Raw genomic sequence first — 24,789 nt, 5'->3', positions numbered from 1 at the left:
GAAAGGAGACTGTATGTGTGTGAATGACAAAGGAGAACAGAGAACAGCTATAGAGGGAAAAATTTAAAGCCATGTAAATCAACTAGAATTTGTAATAGTACATAAACTGGTAATATGCGCTTTCCCTTGCCATAGATAACAGTTAATTGTTACTATTCTTGCAAGTTCAGAAGTCTGCAATAGAGATATTGCAGATATACAATACCAGCTGTGGAGGTTGTTCCATCTATTTGTCTCTGCCAAACAATACTCCACATCTCTTAAGCCAATTTTGATCATGATATTATCAAAAACATATGAAAATGTTTTGAAATATATTATTTTAAAACTCAGATGGCACAGGAAATTGAAGGATGCTACGTGAAACAAGAAAACTGCATCCGGGCTTCTTCATAAAATATACATTTGAGACGTTATTCAGAGCTTCTAAGAAAAAATGATTACGGAAAGCAAGTCAAGCTTACAGGCCTTTTCTGATACAATTAGTTACACAATATAATTAGAACAGAGATACTAACTTTGATAAGCTGATACTGTATAAACCCAGTTTCTGTTCCCATGTTTGTCACCACCCCCTCAAAAAAAAAAATAAAAATCTGAGCTTCTGTCTCTGCCTGTTCTTCCTCTCTGCCTGGCTGCCAGTAATGGAACTAACCCTCAGGTCAGCACTGGGGCCAGGGTTTTACATTGACAGTTCTAGTTCACCTCTTCAAGTCAGTTTACTGTTGGTTTCCTATTATACTATATATCGATGCTATTTTTATGGCTTCCTTCATTTTACTGGTGCTGTGGTATCTGCACTTTTGCCTAAGCATCGTGAAAGGTCAGGGTTAAACTGAATATTATAAAGAAAAATCAGAGAAAATTCTGTAAATAAACTTTAAAGCACTCAAAGACTGATGTTGCTTAATCACAAGCTTAATCACTACCCACAAGAGCACCAGCTTCTCTTGACAGAAAGGATGTTTAATCTTAAGCCTATTCTCAGAATTCATCTTTACCTAAGGAGCTGCTATCAGACTCTTGTATGGTACAACCAAGAGTCCTATATGACTGAAAAGTATCATATCATAGATTAAAAGACTCACAAAGTGCTTTGGTTGGAAGGGACCTTTACAGGTCATCTAGTCCAAGCCCCTGCCGAAGCAGAGACATCTTTATCTAGATCAGGTTGCTCAGAGCCCCATCCAACCTGACCTTGAATATTTCCAAGTATGGGACTTCTACTGCCTCCCTGGGCAACCTGTTCCAGTGTTTCACCACTTTCACTGTAAAAAATTTCAGTCTAAATCTATCCTTCCTTAGTTTAAAACCATTCCCCCTCCTTGTCCTATCACTTCACCCCCTGATAAAGAGCCCGTCCCCATCTTTCCTCCTGTAAGCCCTCTTTAAGTACTTGAAGGCTGCTATAAGGTGTCCCCAGAGCCTTCTCTTCTCCAGGCTGTAATGTGAAACATCAGTATCAATTCCTGTAAAAACAAACAGGCAGTTTACAAAAACACTCATCCAAGATTTGCAGTGTTTCTAGATCAGAAGAGTTTCAGATTTCCTGGACGAACCTCAGAAACACAATTCTGTGTTTCTACATCACTGGACTTCTTGATTTAATCCACTTTAGCAGAGACCTTTACGAAGCAGTAGACAGTTATTAAAGTAATCGGGTCCAGAGAACGGTCCCAGTTTTGAGAGTGTCCAAATCCCCCAAATCACCATCTCCCTCTGCAGGAGCTACAGCCACACTAAAGGACCAAATCCTTATTTATATGCAATAAGACATTTTAAAGGTCTGGACACAGTGAAAACTACTTGATCAATTAAGATTTAAAATTAAGCAGTTACTAGGTCTCTGAAATTGTCACAAAATTGCATGTTAATTTTTAAAACTAGTGTTAAAAAAGATCAGTCATCATGTAGTGGACATGACAGAAGCTATTTAAGTTAGCTTTTCTTTTTATTTATAACAGATGTAGAAACCACTCTGGACATTACAAAGAAGTTAATCTTCTTCTATTAAATGTTAAATGTGTAGTTAGAATTTATGTCAAAATATGCTGTGGTGTTCTATTTTGAAACACAAGCTAAATTTACTCTGATTTGAGCTAACGCACATGCCTGAAAATCCTTTGAATACAAAAAAGTGTAGAACTTGGTTTAAGACATTCCCTCAGATTGGTTACAGGTTTCATTGGTTTATTTTTTCCATTTGTTTTAATTGTTACTATTTGCCTATTATTGCTGCAGATATTGACTTAGAAGTCCCAGAGAGTAAAATTATTTGGTTATTGCAGACTTCCTTCTGACTGTTAACACACACTGTTATGTAACTTTTACTGATTAGTGAGACAGTAATAACTCTGTCTACTAAAAGGGCATGGGGAGCTTGAATTCATCTACCAAGTGTCACAAGAACCCATATCATTTTTACTCAGATTGTGATCTATGTCATTTAATCTTACCACGGTTTCATCTACCCCTCCAAGTTATATTAGAATCCTACCGATGATCAGGAAAAGGAAAAATAAACCAACCCACAATACAATACCTGAGACAATGGGCTAACTCTGCAAATGAACCTGGACTACCAGTTGACCTTCATTATTACGGCCACATTCACTTTGGTCTTCCTCCCATCCAGATTATTCTCATGGCTTGTTTAAGCTCAGGGGTTTGAGTTGTGCTGAAGGTGAAGGTCATACCTAGCCTTGTCCTTTGCTGTCCTGACTTGATGACTAGTTTTCCTAGAGGAACTTCAGCCCTATCTTGTAGTCATGTCCTGAGCCCCGACTCCTGCTGCTCCTGACTGGTATCACTTGGTGGGCACTGGATTTATTGCATTACCTCACATGTGAGGGACTGTCAGTGGACCCTAAGAGTGACTCACCTGTGTCCCCTGGTGTTTTGGGATTGTGTCCTGCTTGCTGGGGTGACTGCCCTGCTGTGTCACCCTTGGGTCCCAGCTCATCCTCTCTCTCAGAATAAGCCTGCTCTTGCTGACACTGGGTATCTTTCCACCCAGCAAAACCTTCAGCTTTGACCTAGGAACTGAGCACTTAAGGACAGAGTTTACCAAAAGCAGCATGTTCAGTTAGAAGCTCTCCTATGCAGACCATAGGGAATGATTAGGAAAAGAGTCACACAGAAGAATATAGGACTGCCTGTAGAAGTTCAGATTTAGCTTGACTAGATCTTCTGCAAGAGAAAGAGGCTTATTGGAACACAGCAGAGATTGATCCAAGCACACCCCTTTTTCTCAATGACAAGTAATAGAGATGTTCAGAAAAGCATAAAGAAATGGCACAAAAGGATTATTCCTTGTATACATTTCTGCGTGTAATAGATACAGGGACCTACAAGGCAAAGTGACACCAAGTTGCTGCATTTCATAGCCCACAGTGGACATAACCTCTGTAATCTTTTTAATCCATTTAGATGTTTGACCTCTACAATAACCCGTGTTAATGAGTTCTTCTGTTACGTGATGTGCATCCTTCCATTGTGAGCCTGCTGCTTGGATGCTGTCTGCTTCTTGCTGCAGAGAATCAGAAACCAAATCTCAAGAAAAAACAGGAGAAAACGTGAGACAAGAGGAAAGAGGAGCAAAAAGCATGGGTGACAATTCCCAAGCTGCAAGATAGACAAACAGCATTACATATGTCCTCCTGCCCTTCTTATGATTGATATAATCAGGCTCTGTGTTCTAGAAAACATACTGCATGCAGCTTGAGAGCCTAAGTAAGACAAATCTCTGGGGAAGAGTGGGCCAAAGTGACTTGTTTTTTCTTTCCAGCAGTATCCAAGTGACAGAGTTCAAATCTGTATGTGCTTTATTTGTGTGCGAGGTAAACACACAAGCCAGTAAGGGTTCCTGGGGGCAGTCAGCATAAACGCAAGGTACGCCTTCCCATGGCGCATGCTTTTTTTGTAAGAGCAGTAAAACAACAAACAAAGCTGAAAGAAATAACAAGAAATAAAATACTTTGTGTTCTAATCCATCTTGAATGTTTATATCTAGTAAATATATAGTTAAAGTGCCTGAACCATCCAGATTTATTAAATTTTTAAAACATCATCTGTGCAGACCATGTTCCAGGGCAAACAGGTTTTATTATAATACATGACACGTCGCCTGCCTGGCTGCACAGCAGAGCTTTCAAATGGGGCTTTGCAGGCCTTTTTTTCCTGGGAGGAATAGCCCACTTGTCTTGCCGGGGCAGCGGACCTCACATCATGAAACAAACAGGAGCTCCTGTCCCTCGTGCAAGGCCTTACTATTTATTTCTTTGGATGTTTGGTCACTCTGGAAAACATTCACTCTGTTGAAAAAAATTCCCTGTCTGTCCATTTTCTGTTCACAATCAACACATCACTGGCTCTTTTATCTATTTAAACAGCAGCAGGTGGCATTTTGGCAATTTGGCTGTCAGTCCATGCTCACCTGTTGGAAAGTGCTTGTAGTTTTACTTTAAGTGAGACAGATGAAAATTACTGTCAAACAGAAATTAAACATTCTGAACTACTTGAGTAATCAGGTTGTTTAGTGAAGTCAGGAGTCATCCAAAGGGCATAAACAATGTATTTTTTTAATCTAAACCGTATGATTTTTCCCTCTCATCTGAAGAACAGTCTTACTGATACCAAATGCCATTTAGCATGCAAGTAATGGAAATAGAAAGCACATATTCTAGGCATTTTACTTTTACTTTTACGATGTACCTTTGAATATTATCTAGTTGACCAGAAGACTTGAAAAAGCAGACTGTTGTCAGAAAGTGCTTTACTAAATTCTATTTGGTACAAATGATTAGAAAAGTATTTGAAGACATACTTCTTCCCACTTACACCAAAATTCCTTAGTTAAACGCTTAAATCAAAATTACATTTGTCTTTATTTTCAATACTTTTAAAAACATTGCTGTTTCTCTGACAAAATGGAAAATACAGCCTTCATAATAACCTTGTGAATTGCTTACTCAGAGTCCTAATGGTGTGTATGTTCTTCATTTTTATAGGCTGAATTCCTGCTTTAGCTCTGTGTTGCTGTGACATTCAGTACAGGCAGGTCTGCCACGGATCTTTTAAATTATTTCAAGTTTGCAAGGAATAAGAATGTCTTGGATAAATGTTCTGCTGGTATTTAACCTTAAAGGCTATGTTTCTGAGGAAACACCAGTATCCTCCCTTAATATGCACTGCTCTTTTTAGTGGCATAACAAAGAAACTGAAGATAAAACAATAGACAAAATCTGCAGTTTTTATGTGACTTCTCTTCCTTGTCTCTGATTTCACCCACACAAGTCTGTCATAAGCATTATTTTTTTCTTTTAATGAGGCCAAACAGTACTCAGTTTTTTCCTACTGACTTTCAAAAGAAAGCGTATTGTTGCTTCATTTTATATTATTACTTATGTAAATCTTAGTGTAGCCAAAAAAATATACATGAAAATTTATAGCTTCTGGGTAAACCAGTTTTGCAAAATTCTACTTGGCACTTTCTTTAGCCAGTAGTATTTTCTGATAGGAAAACAAAAATAACTTAATGCATTTCATTGCTGCAATCTCCAGATCCAATGATAGGCCGGATAGATTTTAATTTATTCATTTCTCTACTAGATTAAAAAACAATGCATCACCTTGAAATGCTAGAAGTCATGCACTAAAATAAAGATCAAAAATATCATAACTCAAATCATCTGAAGATCAGTCATGAGCCATCTGAACTTCCTGACTGAAACTGTGGTATTTCTGCGGGAGCTAGTTTAATGTAACCCTAAATCTGTCCTTCTTCTGATCGAGTCCTACCTTAATGGTTTCATTAAAGCTGAGAGTCCACTTAGATGCAAAATTTAGCAACCCTTTGGAAATAATTCTCCATTCAGCTTTACAATCTTTCTGAAAATAAGCCTTCAAATTCGTCAGCCTCTGCAGGACAAAATCCTGTATCGTAACCCTGACCTGCGTCAGACTGCAGAGGCATCAGGAAGCATCCATTTTCATTCAGTTCAGGCACACACCTCTGGGGAGACCTTTATTTGCAGTGCTTCAGACCTTCACGCTACTTTAGTCTTGATCATTCCAAAAACCACTTCCCAGAAGGTCCAAGGCATCAGAGTAACTTTCTAACCCCGGCAGAAGTCTACGCCCAGAGAGAACTAGAGTCTCCTAAATGTTAATGCTGACATCTAGCTGTGGTAGAAGCAGGCATTCCAGGAATCCTATACATGGAAGCTACAGGCTCTTGATTACTTTGACCAACCCTAGCATACTTACATATTAATGCGGTAATTAGTATGGTAAAATGTTTACAGGCACTGCTCACCCAGTAGCAAAAGAAGCTGCTGGGGCTCTTTGCCCAGTGGACTTCTGAGCATCTCATGCTCAGGAGATGATAGGTTTCTGCTACAAGCCCTGGCTAAATTTCTACATGCAGGACCAGTACTCTGCCCTGGTGTATTTTTCTAGTATTCCTGGATGACCAAAACTAGGTTAACATTTTAAAAGAGCAAAGGATTTTTTTCATGCTGACACATGAAAGTTTAAGGTACTTTCTGGAGCTGAAGAGCAGGCAAAGCTGCCACGGAGATAGAGGCTTGCTCTCGCATGACAGGCGTGGAAGCAACACCATTAATTCCTTAGGTTCAATCAGTATTTGCACCAGTTGTTGAACGTAATTCTTAGAAGATGCTAAAAAAAACTACAAATACAGGTAGCAATGAGATTCTGGATAAATAATCTGTACCTGCATAACAATACTCTCACTACCACCACACTAGATAATGTTCAGCGACATTAATTTCTATTCTAGGTTTGGAAATCCATGACTGGTTCCCAAAAGAAATTTGTCTCACGATTAAGGAAAAATTGTGATCACTTGCAAGCCTTAACAACTGTGGAAACTAAACACAACCATGGAAGGGAAGATTTCTGCTTAGACCAGTGCTGTGCAAAGAAAAACCCCTGAGTGAGCCGACCTTCAGTAGTTCCCTTTTATTATTAAATAATTGAAGAATGGTACAGATGAGAGAAGAGATCCACAGCTTTGATTTGTGGTTTATCAATGTCATTTTTTTAATTGGTATATTACATCATTTTGAAGCCTGAAAATAGGAATACAATTTTGGGAATGAGAAAGCCAAAGAGTAGATAATTTCAAGAATAATCCCTGCCGAACAAATGTTTTTCAGTAGTTATTGTATTTTTATGTCTCCTCAGCTGAGATCATCTAAGATAGGCAAAATGATGCCGTCTCTGTTTCTAGTAGCCTGAGAGTGCTGATGTTTAAACTGCAGCCCTCTAACCCTCTGAGATCAGGTCATTTAGCAGAGATATTTATCTCCAGTCAGAAGCATCAAGCCCTTTATTTCTCCAAAGTTTCATTGAAGAGATATATTGAATTTCAGCACACTTCAGTAAGAGCTGAAGAAACACCCTCCCTAGAAGCACGGCTGCTCCCCAGCTTTGTAGGCTGAGCTGCCCGGCTCTGGTGCTCCCCCCGGGCTCAAACTATCAGCTGCCATCTCAGTCTCCCATTGTTATTATTTTAATTAATCAGCATCCCAGGGAAAAGCCTAACAAAACACCACTAAAATCAGATCTCCCAAACCGGCTGGAGTTCTCCTAATTCTTCCCTTTTCCCTTCATGTTTGACCTTTTTCTTTAAGAACATACGGAAAGTAACAGTAAAAGGATGGAGTCCTTGTATGTTTTAGAAGACACCTGGGCCCATCAAAATAAATTTTCTCATGTTTTATTATACTCTTCTAACAGAAGACCAAATTAATCTTTGTTAGTTCAATATAAATTTTATGTCTGAATGTCCAAAAATATTTGCAAAGTGTCAGAAAAATGGAGATTATTATTAAAGATTATGGGGCTATTTGGTTAACTGCTTTTTATCACCTGTAAAAGATGTCATGCATACCTTCTGAATCTCCCAGTTTTAGAAAATAAGGTGGTTACAGCTGCTTGGATGCCAGATTAGAGAGGGACTGGGAATTGAAACACAGAGAAGCAGCCCACATTTTGCATTGAACGCTATTCATAATTATTTCTATTTTCAACTGTCACTGACGGTTGAGGAATCAGTGTAGGATTCGCTTGCAGGAGTTAGTTGGGCCCAAATCATACGTGACCACACAGGATCAGAAAAGAACAAGTTTTTGTCTCTTTTCCCAGTCATCAAACCCAGAGTAAGGGTTGAAAAAATTGTTTCCCTTATGTTGTTAATAAATCCAAACTTATGAGATGCAATAATAAATACTACTGACCTCACTCTAAGGACAGAAATCATATAGAAATGTAGAGTGAAGGTAGAAATAAATTCTGTGCTGAAAGAATTTAAATATACGTTGGAAAGCAAAAGCAAGAGATTTACTCTTGAGTAGAACCTGTGGGTTCCCCAGCCCAGGAGAGATGTTGCTGCCGGACTGGAGGGAGTGCAGCAGAGGAAAGGCCACCAACATGGGCAGGGAACTGGGGCCCGTGGCACACCAGGAGAGGTTGTGGGAGCTGGGCTTCCCTTGCCTTCAGTAAATAAGACAGGCTAAACAGGGAAGCTGGTGGGCTCTTCCATTATCTTGTGGGTAGTTGCAGTCAACACCCAGCCAGACTCTTCTCAGAGCTGCCCAGCCAAGGCAGGAGGCAGCAGACACCAGCTGCAGGAAAGGAGATGCCATCTGCACAGAGGAAGAAAACAATCTTCAGATTATTTGATCAGGGAGATCAGACAGGAGAATGAGCTGCCCAGAAAGGCTGTGGGGTCTCCAGCCTGGAGATGATCAGAACTTGAATAATCAAAGCACTCAGCAAACCAATCAAATTGTGAAAGGAGCAGGGGCAGGACCTGCAGAGATCGTAGCCAACTTAAATTACTCTGTGGCTCTCTGTACAGAAGTAGTATATACTACATTCTTCTGGGATAGTTGGAAAATATCCAGAAGCTGTTTGGGAAAATATACCAAAAGCCATTACTAATACAAAGTGGAGTGGTGCCAACAAGAGAGACGATTTATATTTGTATCGGTAGTGTTTTGGGAGCCAAGGTTCATGATGGACCACAGCTCCTGCTTAAACTCCTGTGTCCATCCTATAGAATCACCTGAAATTTTCTTTACCAGGTCTCTAATGCAGCTGGTTCTGCAAAGGAAAATTCAGGCACAAACTTCTGTTGCACTTCCACCTGAAAAGATCAAGATTGTGCATTTTTTAGGTCCTTGGAGACAGCCTTAATTAGTCTGATCTTCTGCAGGAACTTTTAATTAAAGTAAAATGAGCAACAGCAGCATCTTAGCTTGCTGTTTGATATTTTGATATAGTTTCAAGCAGATACAAAACTCAGTCCACAAACTTATCCTCACAGTCAGCACAATCTGCTTGCAAATCTTGAGGTTTGCTGAACTGTTTCCACTTCAGGTGAAAAAAAAATCAATTTACAAAACAAAACGCCACTAAACAAAACTATGCTAAACTTAGGGTCTGTTCACAGAGTGGAACTAAACTCTACTTTACATATCCCGAAGCTAGGTCTAAATGTTGAGGAGTTTTTAGATCAAAATGGGCACGGATATTTAGACGTGCACAACCCAGCTTTTGCACCTGAATAAAGCTAGCCTTGCAAAAGAATTAGTTACTGTAGAGGACACGTTTTCTTTAAGGTTTCTCTCTGTATCATTAGAAAGTTGCTCTGTCTTGTACTTCTCTCATTTCTCGGGAAGCTTCCCTCAGCAGTCCCTGACTTGTTCCTTTGTAGACCAGAGTGCTCACAGAGCCGTTTCTCATGGGAAAGCATAATAATGTATGTAAACAATGATTGTTTACTGCTAAAGGAGAACTGACGAATCAGCTTGTAACACCATGGCTGCCTCTGCTAAAGAGAAGTATAAATGTATTGTGAACTCGGAATAAAACGGCTTCACTAGATCATATTGGTTGTGTGATGTCTGTATCCTCTGCAAAACACTGCACTGCTTACTCTTTGCCACCTCAGCCACTCCTTACACGTAGGGTGATCTTAAGGCAGTCACATGGATTATGGAGTTTGTGGCTGCTTTATATTAACACCACGGACAGGTGGAGTAGGCATATTTACCCAGTACATCACTACCATCCTACTCTCTCTGGGTTGGCTCACACAAGGCGCTGTATTCACAGAAGAAATAATTCTTCTGTTTCAGTGCCACTGGCAACCAGAAACCCTCTGCCCATCTGCCCCAAACCTCTGTGGCCACATAGCTAATGCAGGTGAAATAAAACAGGCACAGGCATGGGCTGCAGGGTAAACGGTGAGTCCAGCCCCTGCATGGTTCTGCCTCAATCCAGTTGGTGTCTTCCCACAGTGCAGCTTAGGGGAGGGAGGCTTTTTCCCTATGGGAAGCATGGGTGAGGCCACCTTGTTTGGGAGGAAAGAGCTATTTGAATGCATGGTGTGTGTGAGGAGGGGCACCACATCCTCTCTCTGGCTGGTTTGCTGGTTTTGCCACTGCTGCATGAGACACCCAGGCAAACCCCTGGGCACCAGCACAAGGAGGATTAAACTCCTCCCTTTGGGCTGTGAGTACTGCATCCTGCACTCTGTAGTGCAAGGAGATGCCAGAAAAGGTGGATCCTCCCAAATCCAAGCTCACAGAATATCACAATCAGTCACTGCACAGATCTTGCCACAGAGTTTTGCTTGCTGGTATCAGTGTCCTCACTTCCCTCTCAGTCTCTTCAGCGTAAACAAATCCTACAGAAACCAGAGCTTTCCTACAGACTCCACTTCTAATGCGCCTTTACACACCCACTGCAAACAGTGGAGTTACTCCAGACTCACGCACATATATCCTGGATTGCTGCCTGCTCCCAGCCGAGTTGCTCAAGTGAAGTCTCAGTGAGGTGTAAGGATTTTTTAAAGCACCTCCTGGACTGCATCAGCGATGAAGTTGTGTTTATAGGCTCGGTAGCCAAAGCCTGGGTTTGGGGAAAATGGGAATGAATAGGGAACGCATGCTTGGTGAAAGGGGGGGGTGGATTTCAAGGGTCACAGGCTGCAGAAAAGGGAACTCTCCCTGTGGACACCACACCATGAAGTCTGCTCAACCTCTGACTGGTAGAAACAAGGAAAAAGAAAAACATTCTCAATCTATCTCAGAAACTGCATATTTTTCTGCCTAGGCTGGAACGGCTCCTGACTTTGTCTCCTTGCCTATTTTAATTAATCCAGTTCAGATCGTCATTATTGGGAATGCAGTGTAGGAGAGGCACACAGACAAGAAGTCAGGCTGAAAGCACGGTAGAAATTTTTGGATTAATTGTATTTTTTCCACTGGAAAATACTGATTTTTTTCAAAGCTGACATTACTTTTAGAGAAGGTCGCTTTTGATTAATTTATTGACTCATAAAAAAATTGGAAGGAGTTCTGAAGTTGTCAAAACAAAGTGTTTTGATGTTCTCAAAGAAGAAAAAAATAATCTATTTTCCAGTTCAACTGACCTCTTGTTTGGAAATTGAAGCTAATTATCATGAAACTTTTCAAAAAGATGAATACTTTGAAATCAGATTTGGAAAGGAGACTAATCTCATGAGCATTGTTAGACTCTCACTTTCCAAGACAAGTTCCGGTGGAATCCTTTATGAAATCTCAGATGTTGGCACTTCCCTCACCTTGACTCAGGATGACACAGGAGAAAACCACCTTGTCCTGCTAGCTGGCATCATCTCTCAGCCAAGGAGGCAAAAGCTTTTCCTCTTTCCAGGTTCACAGCAAATGGACCAGAGCAGTAGAACCAGCATGACAGCAGCTGGCAGTGATAGACAAACAGCTCTGGGGGAACGTGGGACACAAGTTCCCAAAAAGATGGGTTTTCAGACAATCCTTTTGCTGTTGACCCCATCCTGAGCAGACCCTGTTCTGTAGAAGGGAAGGAGACCTCCATGCTCTGTCACACACAGTGAGGCTGCTCTTAACTAGGGGCCAACTGCAGCGGTTGGTCCAGGGATCTGCAGAGCTGCAGTCAGCTCCCAGCTTCCACAATTCAGAATGTAAAATACTTGTTTGAAGACCGGGTACCAAGGGCTCACTGGCACCTTTCGGATAAGAGATGCTCCTCGATGCTGCTGGCCCTTCGGTTCCTGCCTGTGGGTGACTGGTGCGCAGCAGGACAACAGCATCACTTGTTACATCTTCTTTCTTGGGCAGATGATTAACCTGAAGTGTAAAGGTGGTGTGAAAGTGTCTCTAGCTGAACAACTCATCTGAAAACTTGAGCTGCTCTTGTCAAGGCTGCAGAGATCCAGCCTTCTCCCCTCAGTCCCCAGCCCCAGCTGATAGCCAGAAGCCAGGCAACCCTCACAGGCTGAGGATCTGTGCTCAGCCTGGCTCGGCCGTGTTGACAGAGAATGGTCCACACTCTTCTTCTGGCATGGAACAGCTCCAGGCGAGCAGCAGAATGGATAGGAGCTGCCAGCCTCCCTGCTCTGTTCCAGACTGAAGAGAGCTGCTGAGCACACGTGGCCTCTGGGCTTTGTAATCTCTAGCCACAAAGCTCTCCTCTATATTGCATTTGTGCTTATTGGAAGCGATTACATTTTCCTGGAAGGCTTTGGCCCCTGGATGCTACCTGCAATGGCAACGCTCCTTCCCCAAACGGCTGCTGGCGGGAGGATTGGCAGAGTGACAGCCAGCAGGAGCTGGGAGCTCTCTGCCTTCGTGTCCTTGGAAGCAGCTGTGGAAGCTCCTGGCTCACAGGAAGGTCAGATGGGTGGAACGGTGCTCCAGGGCAGAAGAAGTGTTTCACTCCCAAGAGAAAGCATGCTGGGGATGAGTGCAGAGGGCGAGGAGGAAGAACGGTGCAGATGGTCTGCACTGGCTGTCTCGCCAGCCTGAGCCAAAAACCAGGATGGAGAATGTGACACCGTATTGCATCAGACATTTATGCAAAATTAGTGCTGTAGGACCAGCCAAGGTTCAGGGGTTTGAAGGCTTACTCAGAGCCAGGAAGGCTTCTCTGGACTTGCTTGGGACGTAGGTGGGTGAGCTATGGGACAGATCTCTAGCGCTTCATGCCGAACAGACTCACTGCTTGGCTTCGTGACCTGCAAAATCGCTGCAGCCCTTCTCAGGGAGTGAGTCTTGTCCCTCTCCAGCCCCACAGAAATCCCAGGAATGTCTCAGAATTCAGGCAAGTTCAGCTACCTGGCTAAACCATCTCATTAGCTTTATAGAGCCCAGGAACAGAAGAGAAACTCAACCCTTCTCTTTGTTTCATGGACCAGGGCCCCTGAGAAGTGTTATAGGAGAAATGACCCAGGGTGCTAGCAGCAGCTATGTACACATCTGTGAGGGGAATGGCTCGAGGCTGGAAAGAAGTTATTATTCTGGATGTTAGGACATGGATGTGACAAGCTTGAAGAAGTGAAGGTTACTTGTTGCGCAAAAGCTTGTTGCTCTGTCACTTCTATTGTTATCCCTCTGACATCTGGGTGTTTCTCTGCACCTATTTATAAGGAACACAATGAAGGTATGCATACGTCTAGCTGCCAGCATCTGAAATTGGAGATCAGAGAGTGAGCAGAGTTCACAAGTCATAACCAGTCAGCTGGGGTGTCGCAGAGGTTCTGTGATGGGGCTATTTCTGTTTAATCTCTTTATCAATATTAAAGACTATGGAGAGCTCCCTCAGTCCATTTGCAGGTGACATCAAGTTGGGCAGGACTATCAATCTGCTCAAGGAAAAGATGACTCTGAAGGGACTTCGGTGTGGTTGGACTCATGCGCTGAGGGCTACAGGATGGGGACCAACGCATATCAGCACTGGGTCCTGCACTCAGGTAACAACAACCCCATAAAGAAATGCAGGCTCATTACAAAAATGAACTTCAAAAGCTTTGTTATTGACACCAAACAATATTACATTACATTACTTATTCCTAGATTAACATGTTTCTAAAACTACGTCAATCAATTCCAAAGATTCCTGCTGTTTCTAGTCGGGCCCCAACTAACGTCCATCCCCTCAGCCGGCAGCCGGGGTGTTTGGTGGGCAGAAGCAGGTTGGGCAGTGGTGGGAGATTGGAGCTGGGTGGTGCGGTGGTGTTGGCCGGGGAGTGGCACCAGGTGCTGGTGGTCCATCCCTCGCCAGCTCTGGAGGGCAGGATGGAATCCAGTCATTCCTGGGCGCCTGCCCAGCATCGGGATTGGGCCACCAATCTGGTCGTGGAGGGGGCCCAATGAAGAGTGGGGCAGGAGGTGAGTGGTGCTGAGGTGGAGGTGAAGGACGAGCTGGAGCTGCCTCCTGGACTCCATCAGGGCTGTGGCTGTGGTGCCGTCTGGCTGGGGCTGGACCAGCACTGGTGCTTGGGGCATCGGGGTCAGCCCATGGATTGGTTGCTCTGAGGTTGGAGGCTGCGCAGTTCTGGGGTCCATTCTCCTCCTCTGCACCTCCTGCCACTGCCAGAGCATCACCTCATCTCTTCTTTGTGCATTTGCCCCCCTGCCTTGGGCTCCGTGGGGCTGCAGCTCGCTCTCGTTCCCCAGGGCTTTCCCTGCACATCCTGAGGAGGCTGGGCTGATCTCTGTGGAAGAAGGGGCTATAGAAGAAGTGCAGCTGCAGAAAAGAAAGGAGAAGAGTCAGTGCCATCATTCCTGGAAAGGGCAAAACCAAGACTCCCTAGTCAAGCATTTGCATCAAGAAAGACATGCCTGGCTGTGACAAAGGGCTCCCTGGGGCTTGGATACCTCCAGGTTTGGCTGAATAAAATGTTTGAATTGAGCTTCTTTAAGGAATGATCCACAACATTGTTCTCAGCATTTGGGAGCACAGAACTTAGGGTTTTTGAAAGACCCCCAAATACCACTGGTTTTCAGCCCCGTCAATGTGCAATCATCATGTTGGGAATAACATGATGCTGAGGTGTGTCTTGCCATCCTTCAGCAGATGCCACAAGGAGAATGGTACAACCAGATGCAGAGTGAGTACGAAAAGAGCCAGAAGCGATGGGACCGTGATGGTGTTTCACATCCCTAACCAAATCCCTCTGGTCAGCACTTCTGCATCGGCAAATTCCTGCATGGAGAATTCCTGACAATGACCCTGAGACCAAATTGGTCCATGTGCTCCCATCCCCATCCTCACTGGCTGCCTGGGAAAGGTCTATTTAATCGGAATGGGGCCCTCACCCCATCGACTTTCCTGAGGATTCTTTCGAGTGAGAGCGTTTGCTTGTCCCTGTCCAGTTCTCTTCTGTGATCCCAAAGTCTGTTGTAATCTGACAGTCAGCGCTACAAACAAGCAGCCAAACCCCTCTTCCCTCAGAGATGGGAAACTGCAGTCACAGATGACGCCGGCACCAGGAGAAGCCTTCGGGTCTGGGATAGGATTAAACACAGAGGACTTGCGAGCATCTGATTTCCACAAAATGACCCCATCCTCCTGATCTGGGTCACTTAAGGGAACTTTGTTCTGGCAGCCAATAGAGAAAATGGCAGCGTGACCACAAACCCATCCAGGCTGGGGGGAGGGACTCCAGCTCCCAACATGCCTTGAGGGAGGAAACCAGCTCCCAGCATTCTTTGGGGAGAATTTCTGAATCTGTTATCATGCTTTGGGGTGAGTGTCTGAATCTGTCACTGTGCTTTGGGGAGAGGGTCTCAAGCTGTCACCGTGCTTTGGGGAGCCAGCGTGGTGGAGGGGGAGCCGGGCCCAGGGGGGAGCGGGCCCTGAGCCCAGGGGAGCAGCTTCTACGGGCAGGGGCACAGCAGGGACCGACCTGCGGTGCTTGAGGGGTCTGTGCTTCCCAGGGCATCCTGCAAGGACTGGGGGGAACAGGCTTTCCCAGGGCACAAAGGTGCTTTTCCGAGGCCCTGCCAGGAAGGAAAGAGCCCGCTCTACAGTTTCCCCTGTCTGTAGAGCGAACCCGAGCCCTCGTTGCCCCCAGGGATGGCCCCATGGGGCTCAGGGAGGGCTGAGGGGCAGGGGGGCGTCACTGTCGCGGTGTGCAGTGCTGCCCCATGGGGCACAGACGTGTCCTTGCCCAGCTGTGGGGCCGGAGCCCCGATGATAGCCCTGGTCTGGCAGCACTGCATGGCATTGCCCCCAGGCCGTCCTAGCAGCGTGATCCCCTCGGCAAGGGGCAGGGGAGGCTGTGCCAGGGTGTCCATTGTCTCCTCAAGCACAAGACTTGGTCCTGTGCACATGATGGGGTGCAACTGGGTCTGTGTGTCTGTTTATCAAAGGTGTAAATGCTCCTGTATAGTATTCTCCTTCAGCTTATTCTGGCTGTGGGCTTGTTCCATGCAGAGGCCTCTCCAGCGGGCAAGGAGGTGGCAGGACTTTTTATTATAAACATTTTTTTTTTCCCTGTGGCCTTATAATGCAGTGCAGAGGATCTGTAGCAAATAAAGACCTGGCTGCACTCAGCCTCCTGTGTTCTCTGTGCGGCTCAGGATGGGCAGGACCCACTGTCTCCCACCACCAGGCTGAGTCCTGTCTCCAGGTTGTGTCCCCTCTGCTCCTGAGCAAGGAGAATATGACAGGCTTGCCTGGGGTGGTGGTGGAGGGCATTGTGTGACAAACTCGCCAGCTGAAGAAGGAGATGTTTGTGATGGGCAGCCTTCTAGGAGCTCATGCCAGGCAGCTGGGGTTAGGCTTGGCATTTTGGAATGATGTAATTTGTTAATTCAATTACATGAAAGCTAGGTCCCTTGCAGCGATGGCTGGGAGAACTCATCCACAAGTTGACACACTGTGTGGGCTTCCCAATTGCCTCTCCAAATGCTCGCTGTGAAAAAGAAAATGCCCCCTTCCCAGTGACTGCAGATCTGGTTGATGATAAGAAAACACTTGGTGATGTATCTTTCTTAATCACCATACAGAGTATTTGAGGGGTTGGGCTTTTATGATGCTTTTGTCTAAAACCTCCTTTATTTCACAGAGTTTTCTTTGCTGTGTCCTACTCCCAGTCACTTGTTCCTGGAGAGGCTCCTGTGTCATCAGGTGGTTCATCGTTGGACACCTCTTCTACAAGGTTAGAGGGGACGAATCCTCTGGTGCCGTCTGTCAGCTCTCCCACATACCAACCACCTTCATCCACATCTCCAAAGATGTAAACACATTGTCCAGCAACAAGAGGAAGCTCCAGTTCCGGCTGCTCATTTGGACCATTGAAAGGATCATAGCTGTATCGAGCTATGAATGCTCGAAGCTTTGCTGGCTGTTTTCTCATAGCCTCCAGGAGGATGGACTCCGTGTCTGCTGCCAGGGTATCCTGGGGCAGCCTGGAAGTTAAGTGGTTGGATCTTTCCAGCTGTTCCAGTTCCGGAAAGAGCTGCTGCCATTGTTCATTAGGCTTCAGAAAGCCATCATTCAGTTCACTCAGCTGGGCTTGAACCACCAGCAGGGTTCCTTTCTGTTCCCTGCTTTCTTCTGTCTGAGCCCTCTGCAAACACGCGCCTTCTGATTTCCTCTGGAGTGATAACTTTGTGTCCTCATGCTCCTTCTCCAGTTGTTGATTCTTTCAAGTCCTGCTCTGCCTCTTCCAGCACCCCTGCCACCTGCATGAGTTTCATTTTCAGGTCAGCATTTTCAGCAAGAACCTCATCTATCAAATCCATCTGGCTACGGAGATGAGCATTTTCTTCAGCCAGGTGGGTGTTTGCAATTTTCATCTCCATGAGCTGCATCTTCAACACCACATGCATTTGGCAGTAGGTGCTGCCATAGGCGTCCTCTTCACCTGCAGCCACTTGGGCCCAAAGCTCCTGAGGAACCTCCTTTGTGAAATCGCCCTGGTTGTCCTGTGAAGCTCCAGTTGCTTCTGCTCCTACAAGCTAAGGGCAAATATTCTCTTAGATCTCAAGGCCAAGGCTCACCCTGCATCGTTCCTGCAAAGGATCAGGGGCAGAAGGCCAAGGAATCGTAGAACCACAGATTCATAGAACAGTTTGGGTTGGAAGGGACCTTAAATACCATCTAGTTCCAGCCCCTGTGCGATGGGTATGGACAGAATCACCTCCCGTGAGAACACTTCTTTTGATGCAGGCCAGGACACGGTTGGCTTTCTGGCCTGCAAGCACACATTGTCAGCTCACAGAATCATAGAATCAGAGAATCACCAGATTGGAAGAGGCCCACCAGATCATCTAGTCCAACCATTCATATCAAACACTAAACCATGTCCCTCAGCACCTCGTCCACCCGTCCCTTAAACCCCTCCAGGGAAGGTGACTCAACCACCTCCCTGGGCAGCCTGTTCCAGTGCCCAATGACCCTTTCTGTGAAAAAAATTTTCCTAATGTCCAGCCTAAACCTCCCCTGGTGGAGCTTAAGGCCATTCCCTCTTTTCCTGTCCCCTGTCACCTGGGAGAAGAGCCCAGCTCCCTCCTCTCTACAACCTCCTTTCAGGCAGTTGCAGAGAGCAATGAGGTCTCCCCTCAGCCTCCTCTTCTCCAGGCTAAACACCCCCAGCTCTCTCAGCCGCTCCTCATAACGCCTGTTCTCCAGCCCCTTCACCAGCCTCGTTGCTCTTCTCTGGACTCGCTCCAGAGCCTCAACATCCTTCTTGTGGTGAGGGGCCCAGAACTGAACACAGGATTCCAGGAGCGGTCTCACCAGTGCTGAGTCCAGAGGGAGAAGAACCTCCCTGGACCTGCTGGCCACGCTGTTTCTGATCCAAGCCAAGATGCCATTGGCCTTCTTGGCCACCTGGGCACACTGCTGGCTCATGGTCAGTCGCTGTCAACCAACACCCCCAGGTCCTTCTCCTCCAGGCAGTTTCCAGCCAGACTTCTCCTAGTCTGGAGCTGCTCAGGGTTGTTGTGCCCCAAGTGCAGGACCCGGCATTTGGCCTTGTTAAACCTCATGCCGTCGGTCTCAGCCCAGTGGTCCAGCCTGTTCGGATCCCTTTGGAGCCTCCCGACCCTCCAGCAGATCGACACTTCCACCCAGCTTAGTGTCGTCTGCAAACTTGCTAAGGGTGCACTCGATGCCTTCATCCAGGTCATTGATAAAGACACTGAACAGGGCTGGACCCAGCACTGAGCCCTGGGGACACCACTTGTCACTGGCCTCCAGCTGGAGTTAACTCCATTTCCCACCACTCTCTGGGCCCTCCATCCAACCAGTTTTCCACCCAGGAGAGCGTGCGCCTGTCCAGGCCAGAGGTGACAGTTTCTGAAGCAGAATGCTGTGGGAAACTGTGTCAAAGGCTTTGCTGAAGTCCAGGAAGATCCATCCACAGCCTTTCCCTCATCCAGCAGCCGAGTCACTTTGTCATAGAAGGTGATCAGGTTAGTTTGGCAAGACCTGCCTTTCATGAGCCCATGTTGACTGGGCCTGATCACCCGGTTCTCCTGCATGTGCTTCATGATCGCACTCAAGATCACCTGTTCCATGACTTTCCCTGGCTCATGTTGAGCTTCTCATCAGCCAGCACCCCCAAGCCCTTCTCCTCGGGGCTGTTCTCTATCACATCATCTCCCATCCTGTACTGAAATCAGGGATTGCCCAACCCAGCTGTAGGACCTTATGCTTGGCCTTAGTCGATTGCTGCTGGCACGCAGCTGGCCCGGGCATGCCCAGGAGTTCCCTGCAGGGCACCGACCTGAGCAGCATTTACCTGAATGTGGTCAGGCTCCTGATGCGTTTCAGGGAATTGCTCCCACTGAAGGTGGAATTGTTTCTTCTCCCTCTTCAGTTCCTCCCAGGCTGTACGAAGCCTTTCCAGATCGAAGTGGAAGGAGACCTTCTGCAGCTGCAGCTCCTCTTGATCCCTTTTGAAGTCTGGCCATGCTCTGTGGAGCTGCTCATTTTGCTGGTCAAGGTGAGGCTTCATCACCACCAGCTCCTTCTCACACATTTCAAGTTCCTCCCTCCTGCTCTCTCTGTGGGAACCGGACATCATCGATTCTGCTGACAGCAGGGAGGTTTTTTTATGACCATTTCCCTGCTTCTTTTTATGAGAGTAGATCCAGCAGCAGCCAAGAAGTCCCACTGCTGCAGGTACAGCATCGAGCACCACTTCGTGGAAGCAGAAATGCATTTTGCAGACCCTGGGCTGATCTCTGGAAGGAGAAACAGAAACCGTGGTCAAACAATCATGCGGAAGGTTACAGGAAGGTTAAAGTTGATAAATGCCTTCAGGTATTTCTGTTTGCATGAACAGGATGGTTTTCCATCCTCTCTGGTAATTCCTATCTGCTCTCCCAGCAGAACACACAAAAAGAGCTCCAGCGATCCCTAGACACTGGTCACCAGGGTACTCATCACTTTCACTTCACCTCACCCTGATGCTGGAACCAATTTCCCCTTCTTTCTGTGAATTCTCTGGATGTTCCCGGCTTCCTGCACCCAGGACGGTCTGTTCTGGGGACCATCTGCTTCTTGTCTCCAACAGAAGAGAGATGAGGACAACTCCCAAGTGGCAGCCTCCATGCTCTGCATGGATAGACCCTGCAGCACTGCTGCTCCCTGCCTCCTCTGCCTCCTCCCTGGAAAGGTTGCGCTGTCAAATCTCAGAAGCAGTAGCAGTCGAGGCTGGAGTTGAAGTCCATCCTTACGGATCACAGAGCAAACAAGCAGGCAGCTAAATTGGAATGGAGCTTCAGCTGCCAGGCCAGGATGCCTCCGTACAAACCCTGCAGTCAGCAATGCAGCACTTGGGAAATAAATACGATCGGGGAGAGGGAGCACCGGGCGAGGCTGGCAGAGTTAAACCAGAAGGGGAAGCCTCTGGGCTCTGGATGTTTCCCAGCAGAATTTATCCAGAAAGCAGGAAAAGAAGAGCTGACAACACTGTGAAGAAATAGAGGCCCTTCCATGGAGATTAAAAATCGAGCAATGACTGCACAGAAGCAGACCTGACCTACCCTTCACGGAGACAGACTTTCAGTTCCAGTGGAACTGGCACCGGGCACTGCAACAGCAAAACCACAGCCAAAATGCTTTGGTTTTCACGCACTGAGAAAGGTGCAGGCAGCTCCCAGTGGCGAGACCACCTGCGTCCTCCAGATCGTCCTGGAGAGTGAATCCAGAGTGTGCTTTGCCCTTGACAGCAGAGATGTCTCCAAGGCAACAGGTCAGCATCACAGAGGATGATATCACAGAGGCCGTAGCCCGTGGCCAGCGTGCCACTGGCCCACAAGCCCGTGCATCCCACACTCCGGATCAGGAGTTGCTGCAGAGAGAGGAGCAGAGCCCCACAGCTCCGAGTCTGCTGGGTTAGAGGCACAGAACAGGCACCGCCTGGCCCTGACCATGCCGTGCGTCCACTACAAGTTCTTCTCCAGGCTGAACTATGATACCGTCACCTTCAGCGGCCTTGACATCTCCCTGGGAGACCTCAAGCGCCAGATTATGTCTCGGGAGAAGCTGAAGGCGTCCAGGTCTGACCTGCAGGTCTCCAACGCGCAGACTGGAGAAGGTGCGTTGGGCGGTGGGTGCAGGGCTCAGAGACCCCCAGCTGGCAGCATTGCAGATGCCCCACAGCAGCCACAGCTGTGGGAGCTGCTCTCTGCTCTTTGTGGGTCAGCCCCAGACAGTGTGAGTCAGCCTGGGGCCCATCCCACTGGAGGGGAAGGGGACGGGAGGGCAAGTGGTGCTGGGGATTAAGTGTGGTGGGAAGTGATGATGGGATTTGGCCATGACCAGGAGCTGTCACTTGTACTGTGTCCTCGCAGAGCTGTTCTTTCCTGATTGCTCTTCTGATCTCCAGATCTTTCCGTTACACACAGGGCAGGCATAGGAAAACACGTGGATGCTGGGCGACGGGGATTGTTCACAAAAGTTTTTGGCAATAAAGATAGAAGAAAAAACTAGACCAGGAATTTCTACCTCCATGGGGTGTTTGGAATTCTTACATGTGGACGTAAAGTGTTGGTTCTTTAGAAATTTGTCTTTGCAGGAGACCTGATGAGATGTTGCGATGACCTAGGAAACCAAATGGATTTTGGGTGAAAGAGGCCAACTTGTTCTGATTGTTGGGAGTCCTCTCACCTGCTCCTTTTCCCATCAGTCACCGCCCTTTCTCCTAGAGTTTGGAACTTCTCTATAGTCCATAGGCAGCTGCCGTGTGATTCCTGAGGGGGAAGAGCAGGAAATGGTTTCATCTCAATGATTACTCAGTTTTCTGAAGAAGCACTCTGTCATATGGAACTGACAGTGAAATGTGCATTTCAGTGCTGACCTGGTGTCTTCTGTGCAGGGTGTTTTGGTCTGAGAGAGGTTCCTGCTTGTAAGAACAATGTACTGAAAAATGGGGTACAAATTGTGAAATGTTCGTGTTTTGTGTGTGATCTCTAAGCAAGAGCACCCCAACAGCTTGGTTGGAGAGATGGTGCCTTTGGTTTTCAGCCCTTCCTTCTGATTCAGCGTTCAAAGGTCAGAGCTTTCAGTATTCCAAACAGTGGAGCAGATCCCAGGGAATGGCTGCTGACGGTGCTTTTAAATATTCCATCACATCCAGCCCGTGTGATTGCAGCATAAAAACTGTTCTTCTGGAGTGCGCTTTGCATTTCAAGCCAAAGCAGTTTCAAGTCCAAGAGTCTCAGGCTGTTGTTTTCTTTGGGCTCTGTGTAAATATTGTCAAAAGGCTTTCCTCGTGCTGAGATGAAGGTGGTGTAAGCTAAGGCAAATCCTGCAGAGCTTCAGGCCCACACCATTCCCTAAAGGCTTTTAGAGGCTCTCAACATCAGTGATTGCATTTGATTCTCTCTGCTCTGCAAAATGTGAACGGGAAGAACTCATGGTGTTTAACTGGGACAGCTGATTGCCTGAAGCTCATAGAACTCACCCAAGGTGGCATCAAATTGTGCTTCTCTGTCAGTAAAGGGGTTCTCTGCCATGCTCTGGAATTGCACAATAATAGACATTCGTACCACCTGACTGATTTTTTCTCTGTGTTTATGTTGCTTTCAGAATACACAGATGAGAACACCCTGGTTCCCAGGAACTCATCGGTCATCGTTAGAAGAATCCCTGCTGGAGGAGTTAAAGCTGCCAGCAAGCCCTCTGTTCCGTGAGTTTCCCTACAGCCTTGGGTTCTTTGTAGTGGTTTCCTTGTTACCTTTCTGTATGGAGATTAGTTTCCAGAGACGCTCACACTATGTCTTTCTTTTTAAAGCTGCGGTTAATTGCTGCTGTTATGCGGTAGATTTTAATGGATCTCTCCCAAAGCAGACTTACATTTTTAGTCCTGCTGGGGCATGGGGTGCCAACTCCATCAATGGTGACTTTTAAGATGGTTGTGTTGGATTGGCTCTTGGGATTGGTTGTTCTGAGACCCAATTGGTAGATCCTGTTTCCTCTGCCTGGAGGGGTTCCTTATTATGTGTCTTGGCTTTCTTGCTTTTATAGTACAGACAGGATGGCATTTGAGTGCCTCCTTGCTATTTGTTCCCATCTCAGAAGAGTCTGATAGTCGTGTTTGGCTATTTCTGCACCAGGAGGAGGGGGTAGGGTATTCCTACACCCCAAAGCAGGGGAGTAGAGAAAAGACCAAGGGCTGCCAGCTGGTGAACAACGCAAACACAAAGTTTCATTCCTAAGGCATTCCAGTGAGTTCCCTAAAGACAATATGGTTTAGACAAAAGAAACATCATCCTTAAGTCTTTTGCCTTTTGTGCCAGTATGATAGAGGAGTAGGGAATTCTGTCCGAGCTTGAAAATCACTGAGCAGTTTAGCACCTTGACAAATTCTCCTGGTTATCTTCCTTGGACTTTTTTTACCCTGAGCTGACATCTGTGCTCCAGGTTTTAATTCTTTATTCCTGAGATTTACGGAGGACAGAGAATTGTGTTATTGATTGCAATTACAGATGTTCAGGACTGAGTATCAGATTATTGCTGTCAGTGATGCATTCACAGAGCCCGGTTCTACCTCAGCGACACCAGCAGGGTTTGGATGGTCCTGTTTCCCAGCCTTTTGACAAATCCCCCCTTTCCAGCACAGCCGGGAGATAATTTTAGCTTGCGGTTTTGCCATGTCTTAGTGGTGTCGGTTCTCAATCAATGAACTCTAGAGATGCTGGTCTCTGGATGTAAACTGGGGGCCTGTCACTGCAGTGGTTGTTGCAAGGCTTTCAGGCACTCCCTAGGAAATCTCAACACTGCAGTGTTTTGCTTATAAAGAGAGCCTGGCTCTAGGGTTCATTTCAACACGCGTACTCAGCGCTGTCCTGTCTGTGCATCCTCTGGGTCTGGTTGGATGGTCTCTCTCCGGGTCCTGCAGTGCTGCCCTAAAATGCAAGAAGAGGCGCTGCTGGCATCAAAAGTGGCTTTGTTCACGTAGCAAACTTGCACTTGGAAGTGTCCAGACCACCACTGCTGCTTCTTAGAAACTAAAGGGCTCTGCCTGGTACCTCTTTGTAATGGTTGATGATTTGAGAACACAAGCTGTCATAGAGACTTCATGGTTTCGCTATTAATGTAGCAGAGAGAAAACACTGGAGGGCTTCCTCTTGCACTGTTGTCTTCTGAGTCTGTCAGTCTCAGAGCCATTAGTGAAAAGCCAGAAATGGCACTTGGGTTTGTTTTGGTTTTTAGTTGCACTGAATGCACCAAGAGAGAACAGTTTCTGCATGTGAATGAATTTCCACATTCCCTGAATCATCAGAACATAGTGTTTGATGCTCAGGTTTCATAATGGGTATTCACTGCTATATGTTGGGTACAAGCGTGTACTTAATTTTAAGATCTGATCTCCTTTCTTTCTTCTTTCTAGAAGTGGAACGGAGCCAGTACGTGGAACACCAAAAGCAGTATGTAAAAACACAGCCTCGCACTTCTCTCCGCATTGATTTCTAAATAATGAAGCCTTGTAGG

General features: G+C 46.2%; 1 protein-coding gene across 1 annotated transcript; it reads left to right on the top strand.

Moving 5' to 3' along the window:
• Positions 1 to 21,225: 21,225 nt before the first annotated feature.
• On the top strand, positions 21,226 to 24,764 carry LOC138725324 (E3 ubiquitin-protein ligase RBBP6-like). The gene is made up of 3 exons (XM_069866120.1): positions 21,226 to 21,391; positions 22,885 to 22,984; positions 24,689 to 24,764. Exons 1-3 carry the CDS (start codon positions 21,226 to 21,228, stop codon positions 24,762 to 24,764), a joined length of 342 nt encoding a protein of 113 aa, XP_069722221.1.
• The last annotated feature ends 25 nt before the right edge of the window (positions 24,765 to 24,789 follow it).

This window comes from Phaenicophaeus curvirostris, chromosome 11, assembly GCF_032191515.1.
Source record: "Phaenicophaeus curvirostris isolate KB17595 chromosome 11, BPBGC_Pcur_1.0, whole genome shotgun sequence".
Lineage (NCBI taxonomy): Eukaryota > Metazoa > Chordata > Aves > Cuculiformes > Cuculidae > Phaenicophaeus > Phaenicophaeus curvirostris.
This window is presented reverse-complemented; position numbering and strand designations above follow the sequence as displayed.

What these genes read in the sequence shown, in the direction of transcription:
- LOC138725324 (XM_069866120.1), top strand. Translation starts at nt 21,226, where the DNA reads ATGCCGTGCGTCCACTACAAGTTCTTCTCCAGGCTGAACTATGATACC. An exon ending in CAACGCGCAGACTGGAGAAG is followed by an intron (nt 21,392 to 22,884) that starts GTGCGTTGGGCG and finishes TGTTGCTTTCAG; the next exon opens with AATACACAGATGAGAACACC. An exon ending in GCCAGCAAGCCCTCTGTTCC is followed by an intron (nt 22,985 to 24,688) that starts GTGAGTTTCCCT and finishes TCTTCTTTCTAG; the next exon opens with AAGTGGAACGGAGCCAGTAC.